We start from the raw sequence: 12,181 nt of genomic DNA, 5'->3' as shown, positions 1-12,181 counted from the left end.
GCTATAATACATAAGAATAGATTTGATTCAAATTTTGTACAATAATTATAAAAAAAAGTGATTGTGTGGCTTGAATTGAATTAAGGGTTTTGTTGCAAAACATGTGCTGTCCTTTCAAATGATTCATTCTTTAAAAAACAATAATGACACTTAAAAGAATTGAGAGTTTTTCGAATTTAGAGTTAATGGAATGAGGATGAATCTAAAAATGATTAATGATTTTTTCCCATTTCATTTCGCAACAAAGTCTGATCATATCTATACTCTGTATCAGATTAATACCGGTCTTCGAATGTGTTCTCTAGAAGAAATGGGATGGACTTAAATAAACTCTATTTGAAATCCCTCCCGACAAATACATAGATGATGGGATTTACACAGATGTTAAGGATACATAAGCAAGCAGCAATGCTATACAAGATAATTATTAAATTATGATTGATTTTAGTATTCATATACTCTAATAAGGACAATATATGGATTGGGAACCAAAAGCAGAAGAAACAAATTACAACGGTAATGATTACTTTAAAAGGTCGACCATATCCAGAAAGATTCCTACTTCTTCTCAGTCTACATGTGACAAGGCTATAACAAATTATTATTATGGAAAATGGGATTAGGAACATGAAGACAAATCTAGTAATGAGCATATCTTTGCTCCTCATCTGTGATATATAATAGTCTTCACCATATATGGGAATGCAGTATGAAATATTGTTAATTGGGTCATGAATAATGTCCATGAAAACAAGATATGGGGAACTAAGTACAAAGCAGGATGCCCAGATAATTACGGAGATCATTAAAGATAATCTGAGCGTTCGGTGGTTTTGTGACCACACAGGACACAGGACTGATGTACATCGGTCAACAATGATGATCATTAGGAAAGAGGTGCTGAGAAACATGTTGAGGTACAGTACAGTCGATACAACCTTGCAAATAATTACACTGAAGAGATTCCGTCTTTCGAACATCTCCACCAAAATTTGCAGAGGGATGATGGCATTTAAAGTAAAGTCAGCAACAGCTAGGTTGAGAAAACCAGATAGTATTAACTGTCTTCTTCATCTTGAAACCAGCAATCCAGATGACCAATCCATTCCCGATAATTCCCAGGATCAAGATTACAATATAAAAAATAAAAATACTGATTAATAAAATGTAAAAAAACAGTATATAGTCTTCATTTCCATTCTTGGGGCTGTAATCTGTTACATTACTTGTGACGTCAAATGCAGCTGAAGTGTCTTCCATGTTGTCAAATGTTCTAATACAAAGTTTCAAATAAAAAAAAATTCATACTTACAGTATTAACAAAACAGTTTTTTTCAATCGCATCAATACAATTTTATATAATTTGTATTGGTACTTCCTCATCTATGCGGCCACCGCTACGCCAGTTAGGTTACCTGCTACTTAACCGATACGTAAGGATTTTCAGTGAGGGAACCATTACAAATCTGCTCTAGAGAAATACACCCATAGAGGATATCTCAAAATACATACTCACATCACAAAATGGTGTGACACCTTTAAAGCAGTTGTCACTCTGCAGACATTTTTCACCAAATTCATGCCATACCATAAAACATCAACTAAACACTCACTAACCAAACACAATTTGTTTTCTTCAAATAAGATAATTTTTCATGTCACGGGCACAATCTACACATCATGCACCTCCTATCACCAGACATATTATGTATACATATTATACTCGCATATTTTTACATACACCTCCTTATGTACTACTGTAGGGTCATTATCATTCTCTAACATATTAATAATATTGTATTCCTTCATGTTTTTTATATCTTTTTTTAATAAAGTTTCACAAATTTTGAGAATGTTCCCGGGTAGCAACAGCACACACTTCTACAGCATGTGCTGTGCAGACAGCAGAATCAGCATGAGTGTCTCACTGACAGCATGAGAGCTCATGCTGAGCCTACTGTCAACGCAGCACATGCTGTAGGCAGGGCCGGTGCAAGGGTTCTCTGCACCCTAGGCAAATCTTCTGCAAACACTCCCCCCCCCCCCCCCCGAATACCCAGCCCCTCATGTTTCTAGAAGAAACAATAAAAACCTGCAACAAACAGTGATTAGAAATCAATAAAAAAGCAAAAAAATTGTAAAAATGTATTCATGATACACCTTTACTGTAAGACCAATAAAAGAAGCTTTGGACCAACAATTTTTGTCACTTCTGCCTAGATAGAAGACTTGATTATATTGCTTGTAACCCAGAACTCTGCATGGACCATGGCCAATGTTATTTGCTATCTGTTCTGACCTTACACTGGACTATTTGTGATGGCAGGATGCATGGACCATATTATTGATTATTTGTGGATGGTAAGTGGTGTGTTCAGTTCTTTATCTGGCAATTCATCACACTGCGTTACACAATGTTCAAACACCCAGTGCCACGCACAGCATGCACCCACTGTCACACACACACACACACACACACACACAGTTACACATAGAAGTCACACACATTCACGCACCCACTGCTACCCACACACTGCACTCACTGCGGGTCCCGGCATTGTTTCCCGACATCTCTCCCCATGTCTGACTTTCAGGTAAACTGTCGGGCGGCAGGGGAATCTGAGTGCGGCTCCGCTCCTCCGTCTGTGCGCCTCCCTGTGTCTGTCAGCCGCAGAGCCGTCACTGCAACAATGGGGGGGATGTCGTGCAGCCAGGTCATAGTGCTGTTGCCGTTGTTGAAGTGGGGAGAGGACGGGAAGTATCGTTATACCCTGTCCCACTTCCAGCGCTGCTTCCTTCTGGATCTCTGTCTCTGTCTCAAGTTATGCCACTGGCTGATGCTGCTATTAAGTGGCCGCTGCTCCGTGCCTGGTGCTCCTATTTGCAGTGAGCAGTGCTTTGCAGAGGAGCCTCCGGGCACTCGGAAGCAGCAGCAGGATGAAAAGAGTAAATGGTGGCGGGGGTGGCGAGTGATGCGGGCAAGGGCCGCTGGTCACTCTACGGGGTGGGGGGGGATTTGAGAGTTGCTGCAGTTTACCTCTATCTCATCCAGGGGGGGTCGGGGGGAGACTACTGATCCTAACTTCTGCCCTCTAGTGGCCGGCGCCCTAGGCAGAAGCCTAAAGCTGCCTAGTGGTGGCGCCGGCCCTGGCTGTAGGTGTGTACTGCTGGTGTGTTTAGAGTTTTTAGAGTTTTCTTTCACCCTCCTCTAAACATTTTGGGGGTGTGACCTAAGTGCTGGAGGTGGCCACACCTCCCACACTTAGGCCATGCCCCCAACATTTTACCGGGGCCCGGAATTCCACTCGGCTGCCCTGTGTATAATCATATACCACCCATGCCACAATAGAGGCAATATTAATTATAGAATATACAGAGCACATGGTCCGTTATGATCCATGCATAGGATATAACAATAATCACAACCATGCATAAACAAACAAGTTTTATTAATCACCATTACACATACAGGAGGAGATTAGACCACAAACTTAATATATTCAATTCCAGGCATGTAGGATACAAGAATAAATACAATTTTCTAATGTAAAAGCACTATATTACTGAACATACAGGTTCTCGGGTTAAATATTAAACACACAGATGTCCGGGCCAGAGTCCCGATACTTTGTGATTGGCAGAAGCTGCACACGGGACCAATCATGTGACCTGATGCCTCGGTCACGTGACTAATGGTGTGACATCACGCAAAGATGTAGCACGCACCCGCCTGGGGAAGGGCGGAATTTCCCTCAACACAATGCCGCACAATCAGCCATATGATTGGCTATTAGATACCACATGATCCCAAACGATCCAGCCATTGGCTGGACATGGAAATATAGGTCCAGATGTGGAGACAATCATTTGGCTAGCTTGAGGAAGCTAAAATGCGAAACACGTGTCCTAACCCATGTTTGGCAGATTGTAGGATGTTATGATGTAGGTTGCATGAATAGAATGTTAGATTTATTGATTGGAAAATAGTAGGATCACTGTATCCACAGTGGCTCTATACCAATAGACTTATACGAAACACAATAAGTGTACATAGGAAAGCTATTTGTGTATTTGTTGATAATAGAGGCACCACTAATGATTGACATTTAAAAGCTGGGATTTATGTCCAAATGTGTATATAGTGCCATATAAGACAATCACCAGCAGAGGTCATCAGTATTCTTCTGAGACACAAAAAAACCTCACACTGCTCAACTATTACATAGTTGCTCCATACAGTGTCTGGGCATTGTGCCAGCAAAACAGTGTTTATATATACAATTGTCTCAACTTGTATATAAATTATATGTGGAGACAAATCATCCTTATTGAACTCTAAAAAGGCAATTGCCTAGTATTGTGAAGCCTATTAAGGCAATTCATAACAAGGTATCTTCCCTATTTGTCATCAGTGTGATTTGTCCAATAATAAAGACATTACCCTGATGGGATCTATCCCTTGAATTAAAAACCGCATCCTTCAACCACATCTGCCTACATGGTTTAAAATCTATAAACACAATCTTTATCTTCGTCACCATATTTGTTCGTATATGTCTTGAATTTTAACCCCTTATTTTCGCTAAGCTGGTGGGCATCTCCTTATCTGAACTACATTAATAAAGATAGTAGGAGCTCCCAAGGTTTTAAATAAATGGTCTATTTTGACATGCAAACACAAATTTCTCATATAGGAGTGAATCCGCTGATGACCATATCAATGCTTTGTATCAGATTAATACCGGTCTTCAAATGTTTTCTCTAGAAGAAATGGGATGGACTTAAATAAACTCTTTTTGAAATCCCTCCCGACAAATACATAGATGATGGGATTTACACAGCTGTTAAGGATACATAAGCAAGAAGCAATGCTATACAATATAAGTGTTACATTTTGATTGAATTCGGTATTCATATACTCTAATAAGGACAATAAATGGATTGGGAACCAAAAGCAGAAAAAACAAATTACAACGGTAATAATGACTTTAAAAGGTCGACCATATCCTGAAAGATTCCTAATTCTTCTCAGTCTACATGTGACAAGGCTATAACAAATTATTATTATCGAAAATGGGATCAGGAACATGAAGACAAATCTAGTAATGAGCATAGCTTTGCTCCTCATCTGTGATGTATGATAGTCTTCACTATATATGGGAATGCAGTATGAAATATTGTTACTTGGGTCATGAATAATGTCAATGAAAGCAAGATATGGGGAACTAAGTACAAAGCAGGATGCCCAGATAATTGCGGAGATCATTGAAGATAATCTGAGAGTTCGGTGGTTTTGTGACCACACAGGACACAGGACTGATGTACATCGGTCAACACTGATGATCATTAGGAAAGAGGTGCTGAGAAACATGTTGAGGTACAGTACAGTCGATACGGCCTTGCAAATAATTACACTGAAGAGAGTCCGACTTTTGAACATCTCCACCAAAATTTGCAGAGGGATGATGGCATTTAAAGTAAAGTCAGCAACAGCTAGGTTGAGAAACCAGACAGTATTAACTGTCTTCTTCATCTTGAAACCAGCAATCCAGATGACCAATCCATTCCCGATAATTCCCAGGATGAAGATTACAATATACAAAATAAAAATACTGTTTGCTAAAATGTAAAAAAACAGTGTATATACATATCATTCTGGGGGCTGTAATCTGGTACATCATTTGCAAAGTCAAATGCAGCTGAAATGTCTTCCATGTTGTCAAATGCTCTACTACAAAGTAAAAAAAAATGTACTGCTTATTGACAAAACAGTTTTTTCAATCTCATCAATACAATTATCAATTGACTACATATTGGGCAACAACATAAAGTAAATAGCATTCAATAATTTTACATAATTTATATTGGTACTTCCTCATCTTTGCGGCCACTGCTACGCCAGTAAGGTTAGCCGCTACTTAAGGATTTTCGGCGAGGGAACCTCTACAAATCTATTCTAGATGCATTTTTTTGAGGTAAAGGTGCCCATATACGCAGCAGGGGCAAACGCAGGATTTTCAGGAGGGGGTTTCCAGAGGGGCGGAGCAAAGCCGGGTCAGTTAAAGTATTATAGATAGACCAAATGCATATAAATAATAATAAATATATATATAGTGGAGTGGGCTTATTATTCATAATTTTCTGGTGGGAGGAGAGCTTGCTTGACTGCAGATATCTCCAGTTCCCAGAAATTGATTTCTTAGATTCTAATGGAATTAAAAACTAGAGAATCCCACCAACCAAATGGTATTGGGGACTAGGGGATCAGAGTTCAGGAGGCAGAGAAATCTGCCAACGAGTATATAAAACTAAATACCAGTTGTGTGGAGCTGGAGCAGTAACCAGCTGCTGGAAGGCTGATATCTCTGGCTCTGGAAAAAGTAGAGACAAGCTACTAGTGTCCATCAAAGAGGGAGCGTCACAGCTTTTGGAATATACCCTCATAAGAACCTGAAATATCTGACTGGGAAAGACAATTAACAGGCTTGGATGGGGACCACTGCTTTGAAGTCAGATATCTCCGGTTCCCAAGGGCCGATTTTTTTAATTCTTGTACCCATGGAAAGAGGGGACCCTCAGCTTTCAGCCTCCTGGGGGGGTTTCTGGGTACTCAGAAACCCCCCCTGCGTGCGTTACTGACGCAGGGCCGGATTTGTGCCTAGGCCTGTGAGGCACCGGCCTCAGGGTGGCACCAATTAAGGGAGGTAGGCAGGTTGACATTCTATTAAATAGCAGCATGGCAGAGCAGGTGGGCAGCGGCGAGTGACGAGTGCCACCGCTGCAGAATTATCATATGTCGGCGGCATCGCCGCTCATCACCCGCCACTGCCCACCCACTCTGCCATGCACATTACATCACCGCTTAGAGGCTGGTTCCGACGGCCCCCCTGCGTGTCCGGAAATAGCTCAGGATCACTGCTGCCGGCTCCCGCCCATTGACTACTCTACACACACACAGTCTATTGGCTGCTGTGTATCCAGCAGCTGAGCTGAGCTGCGTGCAGATCCTCCCTGCACTCAGTCAGTCACAGTGTGTGAGCCGGAAAGAGACTTACAGAGACACTGTGCTAATCACTGTACTAATAAGTGCCTCCCTCCCTCCGGGTCCTCCGTACAGTGAGCAAGCCAGAGTGCTTAAAAAAATATTAAGGTGGGCTACAGTTACATTTTAATAAAATTATATAAATAACAATGTATATACATATATGATTACATTAAAATAGGGGGGGGGGGCACAAAAATGTTGTGCCTAGGGGCGGCCTGACCCCTAAATTTGCCCCTGCATATACTGTACGTTACAATTCTTGTATACAATATCACATCTCATTGCATCTTGGTTTTGCGATGAGATGAGAGGAGATGAGATCTAGTACAAAAAGTATGTGCAGCATATATATATTTATATAATGTAGCAGATAGGGTGGCACTCACAGCAAAAGAAGGCTCTCAAGGCGGAGATGCGATCAACGTTTCGAAGTTTATTATAGTAACTTCGTCATCAGTATCCTGATGACGAAGTTACTATAATAAACTTTGAAACATTGATTGCATCTCCGGCTTGAGAGCCATCTTTTGCTGTGAGTGCCGCCCTATCTGCTACATTATTTTCGGACCCCCCTGTTGGGAGAATCCAGGCGATGGCACCCCAAGTGAGTTTTGCCTAAGGTGTGCTCACCCAAACTGTGACTATATATATATATATATATATATATATATATATATATATATATATATATAGTTGACAATGATGTTCAGTTTTAAATGTAAAAACTTTGAATTAGTCAATTGAATAAGCAAAAAAAAATTAAATAAATCCTGGTATGCCGAAATATACAAATGATTAGTTTTCCTGTGCAGATTATATTAATGTAATAAACCCAAAGTGCTAATCCAGTAAGCAATGGCTACCAAGTAAGTGTTCTGTAGGTGTTATTTGTCACTAAATTAAATGTAAAAAATCACTTCAGCAACAAAAAAAACTACGGTGGAAAAATACTTAATGCAAAAATGAAAAAAATATCTAAGTGGATTCTGTAAAAACCTATATTATGATAAACTTCATTTGTACATTTTGTCATATCTGACCTTAAATTCCGCTTGTTATCAAATCCTAATCCCTAGATCAATTATTATTATCATTATTACATTTTATTTATAAGGCGCCACAAGTGATTCACAGTGCCGTAAATGTTTCAGTATATGTATACCTCGCAATTTTCTCAATTTTGAATTCCTACGAAATGGACTAATACAAATCATCTTGCAGATTTGTTAATATTTGGTCATCTTGCACTCTAAGGGGGGTATTCAATGATGGTCAACCTCCCGCAGCCATCTCCTGATGGGGGAGATGGCTGCGGGGCCCTATTCAATGCTGTCTTCCCCGACAGCATTGAACAGGGGTTATCCGCAGAACGAGCCCGACATCACAAGCTGTTGGGCTCTTTCTGCTGAGAAAAGCCGGAACTAGGCGAGCTCCCGGCCGGAGCTCATCTATTTCCGTCCTCAGCTCGCGGCCACGCCCCCTTCTCGCTGCTCGGCGGCCGGGACATTGAATCCCAACCGCCGAGCTCACGTCGAGCAAAGCGAGAATGGGACAGGGGCACGGCTGTCGAGCTTGCTCAACAGCCGTACCCCTGACATTGAATACCCCCCTAAATCTCAACTGTAAATAAAATATTTGTCACTGCTCTTTTTCCTAATATGAGAATATTTGTTTAAAAGTTCAAGATCAAATATTTGCTCCTGGCAGTCCAATAATATTGAGGGTGGTATTCAATGTGCCGCCGCTATTTCTGACGGGGGATATAGCGGCGGCTCCCTATTCAATGTTGTTTTTAGCGACAGCATTGAAGCGGGATTATAGCAGAACCGGACAGACTTTAGAAGCTGTCAGGCCCGTTCTGCCAATAACAGCCATGGATTGTCACGATCCCGACCGCAGATCGACAATCCATGGCCGTTTTATCGGCCACACCCCCTTTGCGCCAATCGGCAGGTGGGACATTGAATCCCGTCTGTTGTTCAGTTGTTGGGCTGACCGCAAACAGGCCTTGATCATAGCTGTAGGCAGGGATGGACAGCCGTGATGGAATACACCCCTAAGTCATATACCCATATACTGTATAAAGTTTCCTAAAATGTTTGGATGACATGAAATGTCAGCAAATATCGTGTTTCAAAAATACAAATTTGAAATCTCAATGCCCCAAGAAATAAAAAAAATAATTATAATAATAATAATAATTAATAATAATAATAATAATAATAATAATAATAATAATAATAATAATAATATAATGTGGCTACTGGCATCTTTTTTGACGTTTCCACATAATATTATATTTAGGGATAGGGATAGACAACTTACTACATTGCTACGCCAGCCCGGTTGGTGGGTGCTGGTGGAGGCTGGCGGGGGGTTTTGGGTGGGCAGATAGGGACGTTCGAGTGGCTCACTCGCTTGCAAGTCCCACTCACTCAACGGCAGAGACCGGGTGCTTCCCTGCCCGTCTCCACTTCAGGGAGACAGGCAGGGAGGGGCAGTGAGAGGGCATTGAGCAGGGATGAGTGGGGCAGCCGGCTGTAGGGCTTCTAACAGAATGGGGCGTGCAAGCGTCTCGTGCTCACTCTCCCCATTCTGTCGGACTTCGGTGGCTGACGCCGCATATTGATTCTATCACCAGGAGCCGCTATAATGAGAGCGGCTCCATCTGCACATGGACAATTCATTGCCAAAGCATCTTACCTTCCTTCTCCCATGCAGTGTATATTGCATTTCAAGTTTCTCTCCGTTCAGCCGACAAGTGACTGTGTTTCTGTCTTTCTTTTCAACATTTACATATGATGGCAATTTTTTTTTTAAGATCTGATAATTAAACATCCAAAAATGGAAAAGATAATCTAACGCACATGTTTGGCTGCTGTTATGGATACCAGTGCTGTAGATCTGAATCGGGACAGATAGCAGTCCCTTAATACAGTACATTGGGCCTGATTCAGACACAGTCAGTTGGGGCCGAATTCGTACCCAGGTCAGACTGTGTGGGTCTGTGCATGCGCAACACATTGGCCCCAGATGAACACAGTGAATTACAGTACAGTGTCTGCCAGGCTGAGACCGTATGCAATGCCAACTGTGTTCAATGTTGAGTGCTCCAGGGTTTAGTGTTAGTACACTTGAGAACTGCTAACGAGACACTAGTGTGCCACAGCACAGTGGTTGAAAAACGCTGATGTATTGTATTATACTTACAGGTGAAACGGATGTCAATCACTGACTGCCTGATCTGCCTCCTACTAGATGCAACAAAAAACCCCATGTATATTCTCCGTATATTGAATAACCTGGTGAGAAGTTGTTGTAAAACCAGATTATGCAACAGACAGCAGCAGGGAATAATGTCAGACCGTTAAGATAACATGAGCAACATTCCACCAGATCTTCAAAGACACCTGGAACTAAATTGTAAAGCACAAAACCCTTATGCACATTATTCACATAATGTACACACTGCTCTAAAACACAGTGTTCACCAGTACGACCTCTCGGTACCAGCAATGTTGGAATAGGGAAATTACAGATGGAGTCGGGTTTGTCTTTGCAGGGGATGGCGATGCCAGCCGCCATCCCCCGCCACCCGCCATCTGTATCTGCGAAAGGGGACGCGCGTGCACAAGATGCGCACGTGTCCCATTCCGACGGCTTCCGCCGGGTCCCCACCGCCTCCGCGCACCCCCCCCCCTAACCCTGTCCGTCTTCCTAAAGAGGAGATGGACAGGTTTCCGCTGCCCCGTCGCACAGAAACTGAGACACGCGTGTGCATGAGACGCACGCGCGTCTCAGTCAGATGGAGAGCCGGGCTGCTGGCGGATCGCCAGCGGTGACAGTCTGGAGATTCGCCAGCAAGAGGGAGCCCGGCTCCATCTCTATGTGAACTTTTTTTTTGCCAAATGACAAATGCAGTAAGGCGTCTATACATTTATTAGGTTAGAACCTTACACACTCGTTAAGCTAGCTTAGTAACTCACACTGACGCAATAAGGACTCGCACCAAAGCATAGATTTAAAGGTCATATATATTTATTACGTGGTAATGACCCCTCTTCGTAAAGGGCTGCAATAAGGTGCCACGTAATGTCAAGCTCTAGTCACATGAAAATGGTGGCGACTTAAATGCTCCAACTATTAATATTAGAGATGTGCGGGCTTGGAGCCTCCCGCCTGACTCGGATCCGGGCTCGTGGGCAAAACGTCATCACCCAGCATTGAATTCTCACAAGATCCGGAACTCTATATAAGTCCCGGCTCCGGCACCATTCTTAATTTGGCATGTGAAAGTCAGACAACATGGATGTGTCCATGCAGTCTGCAAGGAGGGTAAAGCTATGGGGGGCAAAGTAACTGTAATGGGGAACAAACTAATAGAGGCACTAATGGAGGCACTAATGGGGGCTGTTTAAGGGGGACAGGGGACGCTGAAACTAAAGGGTACATTTACTAAGGGGGAACTACTAAGCAGAAAACTAGTAAAGGCCAAGGCTAAGGGGTAGTTACTCTTTCCATCGTTATTAGGTGGAGAGAGACACTATACTAAGGGGGTATTACTAAGGGTACTGAAATGTGGCACACTATACTAAGGGGTTATTACTAAGGGTACTGTTATGTGGCACACTATACTAAGGGGTTATTACTAAGGGTACTGTTATGTGGCACTATATGGCTGCTATATTGGTCTGCTGTGGGGGACATCTAAGGGGCTTGCGGGAAAAAAAAAAAGATTTGTATTTTTACAAAATTCTACATTCATGGGGTGCTGCTAAGTCTGCCATATCAATCCAGAGGTGCTGCCATTTTTTTATTAAAAGAATAGAAAAGTTCTATTCATTTTTTACTGCAGGGAAGTCACCATGAGTGCCATATAATTCCATGTGTGCTGTATCAGTCCAGGCAGTGGCGTAACTAAAAATGTTGCGCCCCTCCAGGCAAAATATTTTCTGGCTCCCACCCCCCCCCCCAAAAAAAAACAACAACCTGTCAGTCAGTGAGCCAGTGCCAGGCAGCGACGGTGTCCCGGCATTGCGAAGTGCCTATGTTCTGTGCGGTGTCTGCCGCTCACCTGGTCCTGCTGTTGCATCTGCTCCCGGGATCACTGTCCACGGCATCCCCATCCCCAGACAT

At 42.5% G+C, this 12,181-nt stretch overlaps 1 protein-coding gene and 1 pseudogene across 1 annotated transcript; both read right to left on the bottom strand.

Annotated features, from left to right (window-relative positions):
• Nucleotides 1–212: 212 nt before the first annotated feature.
• LOC146041490 (chemerin-like receptor 1) lies at nt 213–1,260 on the bottom strand (annotated as a pseudogene).
• A 3,014-nt stretch (nt 1,261–4,274) lies between these two features.
• On the bottom strand, nt 4,275–12,181 carry LOC146041489 (chemerin-like receptor 1). Its single transcript, XM_083161460.1, has 3 exons — nt 12,120–12,181; nt 10,256–10,347; nt 4,275–5,619 (listed from the first exon to the last, which is right to left on the bottom strand). Exons 1-3 carry the CDS (start codon nt 12,179–12,181, stop codon nt 4,736–4,738), a joined length of 1,038 nt encoding a protein of 345 aa, XP_083017586.1. The 3' UTR covers nt 4,275–4,735.

The sequence above is a fragment of the Crinia signifera genome, chromosome 19, assembly GCF_055691185.1.
Source record: "Crinia signifera chromosome 19, ASM5569118v1, whole genome shotgun sequence".
Classification (NCBI taxonomy): Eukaryota; Metazoa; Chordata; class Amphibia; order Anura; family Myobatrachidae; genus Crinia; species Crinia signifera.
The sequence above is the reverse complement of the archived record's forward strand: the minus strand, read 5'-3'. Positions and strand labels throughout refer to the sequence as shown.

Excerpts from the sequence above, each read along its gene's own strand:
- LOC146041489 (XM_083161460.1), bottom strand. The coding sequence starts at position 12,181 with ATGTCTGGGGATGGGGATGCCGTGGACAGTGATCCCGGGAGCAGATGC. Across the intron at positions 10,348-12,119 it reads AGATGCAACAGCAGGACCAG|GTTATTCAATATACGGAGAA; the intron begins GTGAGCGGCAGA and ends ACTTCTCACCAG. Across the intron at positions 5,620-10,255 it reads GATTGACATCCGTTTCACCT|CAAACAGTATTTTTATTTTG; the intron begins GTAAGTATAATA and ends TTTACATTTTAG.